The 13,824-nt window shown below is 35.1% G+C and overlaps 1 protein-coding gene across 2 annotated transcripts in view; it reads right to left on the reverse strand.

Annotated features, from left to right (window-relative positions):
* Positions 1-1,264: 1,264 nt before the first annotated feature.
* The window catches only part of LOC136805296 (uncharacterized), a 33,676-nt gene continuing 21,116 nt past the window's right edge, over positions 1,265-13,824 (reverse strand). Inside the window, exons 19-36 of one of the 2 annotated variants that reach the window (XM_067061878.1) lie at positions 12,981-13,213; positions 12,312-12,400; positions 11,457-11,618; positions 11,046-11,199; positions 10,667-10,733; positions 9,420-9,848; positions 8,984-9,160; positions 8,546-8,595; positions 7,889-7,924; positions 7,306-7,350; positions 5,474-5,521; positions 4,594-4,636; positions 4,238-4,327; positions 3,394-3,477; positions 2,788-2,844; positions 2,311-2,382; positions 1,962-2,000; positions 1,265-1,421 (exon numbers count right to left, since the gene is read on the reverse strand). In XM_067061878.1, the coding sequence (XP_066917979.1) occupies positions 1,347-1,421; positions 1,962-2,000; positions 2,311-2,382; positions 2,788-2,844; positions 3,394-3,477; positions 4,238-4,327; positions 4,594-4,636; positions 5,474-5,521; positions 7,306-7,350; positions 7,889-7,924; positions 8,546-8,595; positions 8,984-9,160; positions 9,420-9,848; positions 10,667-10,733; positions 11,046-11,199; positions 11,457-11,618; positions 12,312-12,400; positions 12,981-13,213 (1,950 nt within the window). In that variant the 3' untranslated portion in view covers positions 1,265-1,346. Of the gene's footprint in view, positions 1,422-1,961; positions 2,001-2,310; positions 2,383-2,787; positions 2,845-3,393; positions 3,478-4,237; positions 4,328-4,593; positions 4,637-5,473; positions 5,522-7,305; positions 7,351-7,888; positions 7,925-8,545; positions 8,596-8,983; positions 9,161-9,419; positions 9,849-10,666; positions 10,737-11,045; positions 11,200-11,456; positions 11,619-12,311; positions 12,401-12,980; positions 13,214-13,824 lie in introns of both variants that reach the window. The other variant, XM_067061877.1, reaches the window with a different exon arrangement.

A 13,824-nucleotide genomic window follows, 5' to 3' on the forward strand; every position in this document is an offset into this window, starting at 1 on the left:
GAAGCCAATTTTCCCATCCAGAACGCGCCTACGCACCGCAACCATGAAGACGGATTGCATTAGCGGTTCCTTTGTTTTTGAGGACTGCATTTTTTGAAATATAGCGATTGGTTTTACTTCCAATCCGGCGTTTGTGTAAAAATCACGCGCAGGCGCTCTGGATGGGTAATAAGTGGCTTCATTTCCTATCCAGGAGTCTCCCTTTGGGTTTGGTAGTCAATGGTTTAAACAAGTTTAGCCCATGCTTTTGAAGCCATAAGCTAAGATTTGGCTAGATTGTAACCCATGAGTTTACGTAAAATGGTTGATTAAAATATCTAGATCATTATATGATTACAAACACACACTTGAAAAACATTATATTACTTTATCATAATTGCTGTACAAAATATTTAAAAACTGAAATATTTCAAAATAAAATACTTCCTTCCCAAGCATGAAAAGCGAAAATAAGAATTCAGGAACGTTTAGGCTAATCATAAATAGATTCGCCTCCTGGAAATCAAAATTGTAAAATAGATTTTCATTTTTAACAAAAAGGATTCCAACCTGGTTGACTGAACCAACAAACTTAAATAAGGAAACCGCCTCAGCTGAATTAATAACTTTGAAAATGATGAGATTCTTGTCCTTTCTGAAAAGACTAGGCTCAAAATCACAGGCTCAAACGAAAATAATGAATAGATACTAATTTAATTTTCTGATGCGTGATGGAGAAAAAAAGCAGCAATCTACATCAAATAGCTTCGATCTATCAATTTTGCAATCCATCATTAGTTCGTTATTCTCTTTCCCAATTCTAAATTTCTGGGACCAAGAATGAGATCATGAAAAATTGTCAATGTCAAAATTATTTACAAAATTTACAAGTCTTAGTACACTAATTATACTGATTCAATTTTTCGAGCACGATTTCATCGCAACAAATAATTACCAGTAATACCATCCACTTATTGTGGATACTGTCATTTTGATGACATTTTAATCTTTTAAAATTTTATTTAAAAAATATCAAAAACTCATATAAAAATATGGTGAATGAAACTTCGTTGTAAGTCATCTAGACTAACAACTGGTTTTCGATTAAAGCTAACCAAATATCCAAGTATCCCAGGGAATGAATAGCTCAAACAAATGGTATATCTTAAAGGTTCATCAACCAAGACAACTTCAAAAACGTATTCAGAACATTAGCTCTTTTCATTGCAAAAACGCTACACCCGATTCAAGGATTTAATTTGCATCTTGACCAGCATGTGCTTTGACTTGCCTTTCGCCAGATAAAGGAGCATTGTTCCTTGGCCATCTAACTCTCGCTCCAGGCTATCGAAACAAGGTTCATTACGTCACATGACAGAGCATATGGAACTTTTCATCTGTTTGTCTTTCAGACTATCATTACTACTGCTTTGAGTCGAAGCCTAAAAAGGAAAAAATGATGCGACTCGATAGGATGCAAACGACAAAGATCCCTGAAGAATATTCTAGCAAAGATTTAAAGCACATTGACTTTAGAAAGCCGTAAATTGTGTAAGGTACAAGTAGCCTGGATATCCAGACTCAAAATTTTAGAGAAAAAAAACTCTTTCCTCAACAGACAAAGTTTCTAAAATTTTAGAGTCTGGTGCAACTAAAAATATAGTTTGAATAGCACAGTCTGGGAGTCAACACTTGTTGACAGAATCTCAAAACTTTGGAAACCCTTTTTCAAACTCAAAAGCCTTTCAAAACTACTTTAAACTACATCCAAACGTCAGCCACATTCATAAAGGCTCCTTACTTACTTACTCACTAGACGGTGAAATAGTTTACGGTCTGGATATCCCGGCTAGGTCCAAGTTGAGAGTAACTCTCAAAATTTCGCTCAATATCTAAAAAAATTTAGATATTTCACGTTCATTGAAAGAGCTAGGTATATGCCCTGAAAGTTTGAAGTTCATATAGTAAAGATTTCGTTTTACCTGATGTGGCGTTTCGGTTGTAGATTGTCGAAGTTGTCCCTGAAAAATTTGATACAAGAAGGTGATACAAAAAAAAAAAGTTCCGAGTCGAGTATACCGACTTCCTTGGCTGATTTGCACCAAAGAACTCCTACTGTAAGACCATAAAGATCTATTCTTTACGAGGGGAATGGATCGAAATAATCGGTAGAATTAATCGATATTAGTTTTATATTTTTAGAGACTATTAAGCTTGGACGGTTTTTGATTAACTTTGATCCACTTCGATCGAAAATCGAAAACGATTGACGTCCTATGACATTTTTCCATGTCCTCAGTACTATTGCATTTAGTTGTGGTTTACACATACCTTTTGAAGTAACATGAGTTGTTCTTGAACGGAGAGAAGTATGTTATGGTTGTCCTGTAACTTGTTGTTTTGCTGCAAGAAAAATGGGAAAAAATGAAAAGGGCTATTTTTATTCAGCTACATAAGTCTATAGACTCTGTTGAGGAGCAAGCTCTGCTTCTCCATTCACCACAAGCGATTATGCAAAGCTCAACACACAGTGTTTTGAGCACTCTGGTGACAACAGCAGTCTATGCTCGCTTACCCGAGCCGCACTGATGAGTCCGTGGTTGATAATTTTTCAATTTTTTCCAAGCACCAGACCTTAAAAACGTGTGCAAATATTTTCTACTGTCAAAAGATAGCAGTCCTTTACTTTGTCCTGAAAAACTTGTTTTTAAACTATATTGGCCTTATTCTAGGGTAATCAGAACTACAATGTCCAAGCCTCCTCCAGCGAATAGCCCCCTGTTTATTGAATTTAAAAGAAATACTTACACTTGATAAGTCAGTTTTCAAGTCTTTGATTTCATCTTTTAGCGCTTCTTCACGTTGCTAGAATTGAAAAAAAAAAACACATTTATTTTAAGCCAGGTTGGGATCACATAATACCTAAATACCTAAATATTCAGCGACCAAATCTATATTAATTTTATAAGAAATTATTTAGGGTCCATGACACAGGCGTGTTGGTGATGCAAAGAGCTTTTCAAGTGTAAAAGTCTTTTAGATCCAGTCATATTATTGGCATTTTTGGCTAAGTTACCATTTTTCGAAAATTGAAGTTCAAGCGAGAATGTCAATTTCAGGCCTTCAACTTGATGTCATCGATTATTTCGATCTGGGAGGGATTTATTGGTTTCTAGGCTATATTTCAAGCCCTACTGGACCATTTTTGAACTTTTGGATCCTCAAATCCCAAGTCAAAATCCCAAGTCTTAAGTCTAGCGTTAAAACTTAGAGTTAAAACTCTACCCTTCCAACCTACTTTAGAGCACTTCCAAATCGATTGAGGTTTCAAAACTTCCCGGTGAATTTCCCTTTTGTGCCAAGTATTTCGTCACTGATTGTAGATGGAATGGAATAAAAAACAGAGATACATACTTTCGCTTCTTCGTCTTTCTTTAGGGTCCATTCTTCTTTTGCTTTTAATTCTTTTTCGTATGCTTCCCTTAATAATTCTTCACGCTGCATGTAGAAAAACAAAAACTCAGTTAGATATATATTTTAAAAAGTTCTCCGACAAAATTGTTTATCAATAATTTTGGATTAATAACTATAACGCTTAACTATAAACAATCTGTTTTTTATGGAGGAACTCTATGCAAAAACCACTTACTTTAATCGTAGAAATTTTAGCGAGACTTATTTTAGCGTATATTAGCGAGTCAGGAAGATCTTCGTTTTTTTTGGATTTATTTTAGCGAATCACGATTTCAAAAAATTTTGCGTGGATAAATTTTAGCGAATACTCGTATTACATTACTGATTGCTTTCGTTTTCTAGCATTTCTTTGCACTGAAACCCTTCCTATTGATAAAAATGTATCAGGGCAATATAACCAGAAATTTCGCGCGGATAAATTTTAGCGATCTGGTGATTCGGCGTGTTTTAGCGAGATTTATTTTAGCGAAAATAGTGAAAACTCGCCAAAACGCTCAAATTAGTCTCGCTAAAATTTCTACGATTAAAGTAGTATATATTCGGGTTCGACAATTTAGCCAGTTTAGCATCCTCTTCCTATTAATCCATGAAGAACCTCACCGGTCCAAGGCACGAAAAAAATTACAATTCGCCGTTCGCCGCCTCATATTTATGCTAATCAATACAATGCGCTTGCTAAGAATTCGCCGGCCTAGAATCTAGAAATCGCCAGGGTTAATTTTTCATTCGCCAGCCTACCAAAAACAAAGCAAAAACAAAGCAAAACCCCTGCATGTTACAGTACCTTTTCTTTATCCTCCTGTATTTTCTCGATTTCTTTTCGTAATTTTTCTTCTGAAATCTTCGCTTGCCGTTGAAATTCATCAAATAGATTCTGTAAGAAAACGCAGGTAGATAACTTAGAGGAATGGATATTCTAGCTTTGAAGGTTCTCCATTGCACGTTCATATAACCAATATTCAGTAACTTTTTGAGAAAGAAAGCATTCGAAATGGAAAAATACTATGCATAATCTTTCCCTTAATCTGAAGGTGCACCGATTGTACCTAGAACAGGTGGGATTTGAAAGCAATGAAGCGAAAGATTTGGGGTGAATAATTGGACATATTAAATTAGCCGAGAATCTGTTCAATATTTTACCTGGTCTATTTCATTGTTGTTATTGGCATCAGGAGATGTCATTCTAAAAAGGTGGAAAATACAGAGACATTGATTAGTTAATACCTTAAAAGAACCATTCCTCGACACAGTAACTATATTTGTTTTTGTTTTGGTTTGACTCGATTACTTTTAGAAGGCGATAAAAATGTGGCACACTTTGTATGGGATGTCTAGGCAAACCAAAACAAGTGGAGACCACTGACCTTTATATACCCTGGACCAAGTTATCCTTTTGATCGGATTTTTTTTGGAATTGGTACCCGAGAAGAAGCTATTGCAATGTTAAAAATTAAAGCCTAACGCCGCTACATCATCAAAAGTATTCGTGGAAAAGTAGATCTAGCGCTTTTGATGCATTTTCACCGCTACTGAGAAGTGTTACCATTAGGGTACCACCTTCAAAAAAACTCCAAAGATTTTGCTTGGCCAGGATAGAGAAACTTGCTCCAGGAATATATAAAGGTCAGTGACTGCGACCCTAACAATTCTTGAAAGGACATGGTGGATTTAAAAGGTTCGAATTATCGCTGTATGTTATCGCTGAATATACACGTTTTTTTATAATAATACGCACAATTTCGAAAGCTTTCGAATGTATATAACTTTTTAATATTTAAGCGTAAAATGTTCTTAAAATGTTCTTATTTTCAACATAATTTCAGTTGTTTCTTTTTTGCATTTTCTTAAGAAGTTTGATAGTAAGAGTCCGCAAACTACAAACAACAAAAATATTCTTAACTTATTTTTAATATTTTAGGCACCGGAACCTTATGTTCTCATTTACTCTGTTTTTATGAACGTGTAATTTAGAGCAGGCTCTTGGTAAAATAAAGAAAAAAAACTAGGTGTGTGGACTTACTGTTTGGCTTTCCTGTGCTTCGGTACGTTTTTTGAAGGTCGAGGTTGCCTAAAATCAAGAACATAACATAAGGGAGACACTTATTTAACAAGCTCAAACGAAAATGAGAAAAGATAGATACCCATCTAAAACTCTCACTTTTATCCCCTCAAAACGTTTCCACAAAAATGTCAAAAATGGCGACTTTTATTTACTGTCTCCATGGTAACAATCAAAACAAAACAAAAAGGAGATATGTGTGAGAGTTATCATTTGTTCTTCATTTCGTCTTGTATGGAGAGAAAACATGTTTGCAATATTTGCAAGATAATTTTCAGTTGTTAAGGAAACCTCGAAGTAATATTCCGCTGATTATATCAAGGTGTCTTTCACAAACTTAGTCCTGATAAATTAAGTACTGCAAAAGAACAAAAGAAGTAATTTGTCAAAAAATTAAGAACGAATTAAGAGGAATCTACAAATGCCAAAAATTATTGAGAAAATACCTTAGAATAATATAACTTAGAGCTTAAAGGAATTATACGGTGTTATATACACCCGACTCGTCCGAAACTGATGTCAGCAAAAATTTAATAAAAGAGTCATTTCAAATTTGTAAATAAAAGGAAGAAAAAAATCTTGCTCCACATTTTTCTTTATTCATTACAAAAGATTCTATTTATTTCAATCTGCTGAATCAACATACTATGTAAATAACTATGTATAACTATAACTATGTATAACTATGTATAACTATAACTATGTAAAAGGTCAATGGCTTTAAAGGTTGTTTTTAAAAAAGAGTTATAACGTTCGCTTAGTCATCAATTTTAATTCACAAGCTTTTTCCCATTGGATTGACACTGATGTGGAGCAAGATTGGTCAAAAGAGGAAAACAAAACCATTTTTTGCTTTTATAAGCATAATATAACAGTACGTAAAAACTGTCCTGGTATGAGATATGTGTCTGATATGAAACGGGAACACTTATGTAAAAATAAAACCTCTAAAGATCTTAAAGAATCTAAATAACTTAATAAGAAATCTTTGGAGCGTTCAAGTTCTGAAAACCACGAATAAAATAAGAACAACACCAAGGGAAGCAAAATAATTCATCAAATGATAAAGCCTGTATTTCAGTTCATGAACAATCATAATCAAAGGTTAAGATGGAAATGTCTAATAGTTTAAAAATAGTTTAAAAATATCCACCACTCGGTATTCAGTATTTTGGTTTAACACCCTAAATAAATCTCCTATCCCTGGTTGTGAAATGAAAATTGCACAGGCTCAGTGAAAAATGCAACTGAATAACCGAAAAAGTTTATTTTTGCAAATCAGGAAATTGTCATTAAACTTCATAACGATTTTGGAGAGGATTATGAAAGATTAAAGATCCAACCTCTTTCCGAAATTATAACCTCGAAATTGGATTAACAAAGCATCAGACATCCTTATGCACGTTTTTTTCTAAGAACATCCAAAATTTTTGAACCCTTCGGATGTTCTTAGTTTTTTGACTTTTAAGTATAAAAATGTTCTTAACGTGTTTTTATTTTCACCATTTTCTGAGTACTTTTGTCCATATTCCTTTGAAATCGGGTGTTTCAGAGTCCATAAAGCCTTAAATTGTTCTTAAATTGTTCTTAAACATTTTGGTCATCGAAGCCTTATGTTCTTATACAGTTTGTTCTTATAAAAAACGTGGAAAAACCAAAAGATGAAGTTTCCAGCATCAAATGATTCTTAATTTACAACTTTACTTGTAATAATTTTTTAACATTATTATGATCTCAAAGATTTAAAGGACTCTGGATTATCTTTTTACACTTTCGAAATACGGAATACTTACGGAAAATCTGACTTTTGTTCTTTCTGCTTAGAAACTCGTTTAGCCCTAAAATGAAGAGAAACAAATCGTTTTCTTAATAAATGCTTATAATTCCCCCAAATTTTTTTATTCAATCACTTATTCGTAAGCGTCTGGACCTAAAACACGTGGCGTTAGTAATTTCGGGAAATTTAAGTTCCAGTACTTTTATCTAATTCGAAAAAAAGAAGTTCACACTCAATCTTCAATGGAGCAAGAATTCTATTCGTTCGAATAGCCTTTTGTGTTCTGACAAATTTCAAAAGCTGACTGCGGGACCATCGTTTTAGCCTGGAATTAGTGTAGGATAGACCTTTTCATAAATTACGTCACGAAACATTACTTGCCTCGTATTCAAACAATTTCCATGGTGATCATATCCCTTGAGACATTAAATAATTTTTTATGAATAGGAATTAGTTTTAATAAAATCTGCTGGGAGTTAATCACCATGGCAATAATTTCGAAACGAGGCAAGTGATGTTCATGACGTAATTTATAAAAAGGTTTATTAGAGTGGTAGAGAATTAAAATTGAGAGAAAATAGAAACTCAATCCGACAAACCTTGCTTTGCTCAGTGGAAGTTTCGACGATTTGCTTCTGTCAAATGAATAGGATGAAAAGAATGAAGGTCGAAATATAAAACGAATGAATTGATAAATAATACAATGGGTAGATCCCATTTTCTGGCGTCTGATAAGATCAACATTTCTTACTTATGGGAAGGGCGAAGACTGTTTTAAATTTTAGAATAGAAATCAAATAAAATAGAAGCCGCCAAATAGAAGTCGAAAATAGAGAGAATTTGATTTTATTGCTTCCAAAACCATCTTATAGGCGGATTGTCTCCAAAATGATATCAGGGCTTGATTTAAAACATAGATAAGAAGTATGAAAGTCTACAGACAAAGTTCTTCCAATCATTTTTGAAATTTATACTTTTTACACTTCGTACCCGGGGGAGGGTACTTGGGTAAAAAGGGGTACGCGGATGTGCAGTCAGGGTACCTTTTTCATCTCCATGAGTCTCAGGTAGGGTCACAAAATACTGAAATAGAAAAATCGGTCCCTCGTAGGGTACGTTTTTGGGGGAATCAGAGTCGCTTCTTTTTGCAAATTTGGCAAAATTTTCAAAAAAATTGTCCCACACAGGGTCCATTTTTCAGACCTCAGCGGCACCCCATCGGAATGCAAGGGTAGTACTCCCAGGGGGTTTCGTACCTTTGAGGTTGTTCCGATTTTTTCTCTTGATGTAATTTGGCTGCCAATTCCTAAATAAAGTAAATATGTTTGATTAATAAAGATTGCACAGGTTGAAAAAAAATATATACGATGTTTTTTTCAAAAATTGTGTTTCTCTCATCTGAAAGTCGGCGCGCATCACACGGGGAGGTGGTTATTCCGTCTTCATTTCAGCCGCGCAAGCATTTTTTTCTTATTTCGAAAAGCAACAATTCGAAATTTAAAACTACAGATCCAACGAAAAAATAATTGAGACATTTATAAAGGGCCCTTCCTAGTAAGATCTAGTTTTTCAGATGTTCATTCCACCCTTTAAGAAAATGTAAAAGACTTGTTAGTTTCAATAATTAGCATTTGGTATTTTATCTAGCCTATAGTATAACATTTTTCGAAACTTAATTTTACATGTGTACTCACCTCTGAATAAATATCTTCAACTGGGGTGTACTCCACGGCAGACGAAGAACGAGCTGTGATATCTCCATCGGCTGGCTTTTTCTGTTTTTCTCTTTTCTTAGCATCAGCAGACATACTTTTCATTTTGCGTTTAACTTCAGGTGAGACATTCCCAATGACGGGTTTAGGTGATGCTTTCTGTAAAGTAAATTATTAAGGTTCGTAAAAATATTTGGGTTATTACCAAGTTAACTGATAGAACATTGTCCTTTACTGACATTAGACGGGAGTTTCTCAATCGTTTTTGTACTTACTGGGTCAATAGACCTCTGATTTGAATCATCTTAGTTTCGATCGAAATATTTTTGGTGTACTGTTTTAAGTTAGAACCCTCAGGCTTATCCAGGCTAAATTATCAGCCTAATTGAAACAGCTTATATCTGTCCTAAAAAGTTACCTTTGCAGAGCCAACTCTTTTGGCATTTAAATTTGGACTGGTACTAATATCTTCTGATATTTCTGTTGTAGAAACGGTCACAGCAACTCCATCGATAATCCGAGTTTCCGTTTTCCCCAAATCATCCGTTTCTTCAACCCGTTTTAACATCGGATTTTGTTTCTTTAATTTCGGGATAATGTTGAAGTTAGGGTCACGGCCCAATAATGTCATGCTCCCACGACGTGATAAAGTGTCATAAGATTTGGTCCGGTTGAACGGGAATGGTCTTTTGGCGGGACTTCCGGCAGGCGATGCAGGGTTTTCTTCATCGTCACTGGCGTTTCCGGAATCAATATAAAGGGGTGCTTCCGGAGGGGGAGCTGGACTTATTTCTTCTTCGAAGACTGGTATACCATCTTCAAGTTCGTTTCGTATCCATGTCGGTACCTAGAAAGAAATCGAATAGTTGAGTTAATATGAAAGGATGCCTGATCCCTCCCTTTTTTTAAACGATTCTCATTTCCATTAATATGTAGTTCTCTTAATATTCAATTCAGGAAAAAGTCCTTGTGTATCATAGATTTATAAAGCTCGCAGGGCTAGATGTGGTGCTTTAAGCCATCGCAGGTAAAAAAAAGTGAATATCGGAAAAGATTTTGTTGCTGATGTTTTCGAAAATCCGCGAAGCTTCTGATTGGTCTAGCGCTGAAATTCTATTGTAGTGTCACGTGACCAAGGTAGGATTTCCTACCTGACCACGACACACTTTTCAGCAAAAGTGCGCCATCTAGCCATTCGGGCTTTATAAATCTATGACTACCAGTTATGGAAAGGTGAAATTGTTGCTTACTATCACCTGATAGAGTGTATTTGACCATCCTATTGATCAACTCGAGGGGTAAATCACTCGAAATATTATTGTACACCTCTAAAAAGTCAAAAAAAAGTCAAAAAAGTCAAAAAAAAGTCAAAAAGTCAAAGAAAAAAAAAAAGTCTTGAAAAGTAAAAAAGTTTCTAGGATGGGCGGATGGTGGAGCAAAATTTATGGACGGTTGGCGTTTTTGGACAGATTTGGAAGGAAAATGTTGGGCGCCCGAAGGCGGTGGGCGTTTTTGTCGGAAAAAAGTCAAAAAGTATCGTACACCTTTTTTCAAGTGATTTACCCCTCGGATCAACTTGGTAAATGAAAAAAACATTTTGGCAAAACTAAAATCCCATAAGGTCGTAAAACCATTTTCTAAACTTAGATCTTTACAAATACCTACCTCTCCAGACATGTCCATCTCAGAGTTTGTTCCAGAGCTCTCTCCACGATTCGTGACCACACTCCGACTACTAAAATAAAAATCATACATTTTTTAAGATCTTTTCCACCATTTCGTTAATCGGAATGTCCTCCAAATTATACCGTCAATTTAAGGTAAAATAATTTTGCTTTTCTTTTTCGGGTTTTGAACGACTTAAAACGAAAATGATACATTAACATTTTAATTTATAAAATTTGGGGAAAATAATTCGTGAAGCATCATTATTTACCATATCAATTATAATCTCGTATTGACGTTAAATTTAATAAATGATATGATCAAAAAACACAAAAATCCTAAAATCTTTTTATAAAACTTGAAAATTAAAAAAACCAACCCTGATAATGATAGTGAACTATCCAAACTTTTTTGCGCTTCCAATTTTTTACATTTGGGCGGAGGGGCGGTTGTTTCAAGGTGGATAATCACGTGATCTTGGAAACATTTGATGTCGTGCAAATCGACTGGAAATTCTTCTTCTTCGTCCCAACCTGATTTGTAAAATTGAAAATTTTCATGAATAAAAGATTATTCGCTCCAAAACGTCCTTGTTGAAATTTTTAAAAATAGAACAAAATCTATGGTTGAAATTCAATCTTATAATAAAGTTGAAATCATACAATTCTTGGGAGCGACAATTTAGAATTAAAGGCAAAAACCTAAATATTCTCTTTGTCGAGATTTTGAAAAAAACTCGCCCAAGATAATTTATTCTTTTTTTATTTTTTCGGACATTCAAAACACAAACCTTCAATTCCACCGATGGATTGGAATTTGAAAACAATTTGAGGTACAGTAACGGGTGTTGATTCTTTTGGTACCATGTTTAATGTTTGCGTGTTGGAACCTTTCAAAATGTTGCGTAAAAATGTACGCCGTGAATCGTCCACCTCTGACTCCCCATAACTCTCTGCAAAATATTAAACAAATTATAAGAATTTTTAAAAATAAACAAGACTGGAACAAATAGGTCAAAACAAATCAAGAAGAGCAATATCTGCTTTTGGCTTCAGAAATCACTTACTGGTTTTGAAACTCTTTGAGATCACTGTAGCCGAAATTCAGCGTAAACTTCCACCACATCACAGACATCTTTTTTTCTCCTCTCAAGAAGAGTACTCGCGGAAATCTGATTTCTAGCCTCCCCTTTCTATCAGGACGCGCGTAGAGAATACACAGGAGCTTCTGAATTTAAATCCAACTCATCATAAAATAGCCCTTGGAAAATAGGAATCGCCCCTTCAGTGAGAATATCCTTCAGTCTGTTCCTCTAAAGAATCCTGCATACTAACACGCATGCGTAATTTTTCGTTCTTTAAGCCACATGTAGTTAATTCCCGTGATAACCAAAGAGGAATGAATACGTAGGGTTGGTACCGTCACTTTCGGTCGGGCTTGTGGACGGCGAAATTTGTCGTTCTTTATGAAATTTGTCGTTCTTTATGAAATCTGTCGTTCTTTTTGTCTATTTTTAGTAAATGTAGGATTCTTCAGACCACACCCAAATAAAGAATTTGCTTTGGATAACGAACTACTGCATTTAAAATTACACCAACCGTACACCAACCTCCACCACTTATCACTTAGAAACAAATTAACCTACCAGTGCTAAGACGGCCAGAATCTAATCTGGATGATTTCCTTGAAGATTCAAAGCCACCTGATGATGAAGCCCTCGAATCTGAATTGATACTGAAAAAAGATAAATATTTTTTGTGTGTTTTCTTCTCCTGTCAGTCTGGAGTTTGTTGTTTGTTGTCATCTTGTACAGGCCGCTGGGGTAATGTCGCCGGACTGTCTCAAATGACAGTCAGCGTGTCCCAAGCCAGGATAAAGACAGAGGGACCCAGAGAGGACTGATCTTCCTTTCATTGTAACATCGTCTCTCTAAGAGGAAAAGAGTTCAGCCACTCTTTGTAGCTTGTAGGTCTGACAGGGGAAAACACTTGATTTTTCTGACTATATATAACATTAGTGTAGCCCTTGAAATTCAGCAACTTGATTAGATTTATTTCCATATTCACTGAACTTAGTGTCACCGAATTTTATCAGAAAGCAAAATTCAACACCGAAAGTAGACTCTAACCTAAAAGGCTATACAGAATCTGTTACCGTTGCAAAAGCCTAAACAATGTTACCATGTTTATTCAACTTCGACCGCGCGCTGAGATATTTTAAAATTGCAAATCAATTTTTGATAAGTTTTTAGCATTTGACCTAGGTCAAGATATCACTCTGAACTCATCAAATTAATTTTTTCATAGAGACTTACCTATTATAGAGCTCATCCTGCTGTAGAAAACCATCCTCGTCAACTGTTGATATCCTTCGACCGCGTGCAGATCGCGCGGCCGAATAAGCGGACGAATCACTTGATGAAATAGTACGACTTCTACGTGACCGAGGTTTGGTACCCCAGAAATAAACAGAGTTGATGTTACTTTTCCCGTCACGACTACTTTCTTGAACACCGGCAAAAGTGAATGTTGAACCACAAGCAATTAGCTGACGTACAAAAGGAGAAATAAAATCAAACATAGGCGTAGCGAGAAACACTGCAAAATTTATTGGTGAGAGCGGTTTTTACGACACTGTAATTATTGTCTTTGTTTTATCAAAAGATAATGAATATGTCATAAACGTCTGCACTCCCTCCTAAATTTTGCAGGGTATCTCGCTTTGCCTATGAATAAAGGTAAAAGTCAAGTTCAATATAGTAAACAATAAAAATTTAGAGGGTTTGACGTGTCCGTAATCGTTTGAATGATTCACAAAATTATTTTTTAATTGTAAGTAGGAAAAGCAACAGCTGATGTAAAAATTCACTTTCGAAAATTCCGAGAACCATTACATAACATATTAAAATGTGAATGTCAGATATGCACGAAACTTTGAAGACAACGAAAAAAGTAGAAAAAAAAAGAGCAATACTTTCAAACCAAACTAATCACACTAAACTTTCACTTAAGGCCGGTCTTCAGTTGCGCACGCTTCCATCGCACTTTTTCGAGCAGTGCTTCCACGCTATTGGTCAAAAAAAAATGAAGCAATTTCATTGGCGCGATTTGACGTAAAGGTTGAAAAAAGTTGAAATGTGCTCAACTTTTTTTTCGAGC

Source organism: Clytia hemisphaerica, unplaced genomic scaffold (assembly GCF_902728285.1).
Source record: "Clytia hemisphaerica strain Z4C2 unplaced genomic scaffold, Clytia hemisphaerica genome assembly, whole genome shotgun sequence".
In the NCBI taxonomy this organism is placed as follows: Eukaryota; Metazoa; Cnidaria; class Hydrozoa; order Leptothecata; family Clytiidae; genus Clytia; species Clytia hemisphaerica.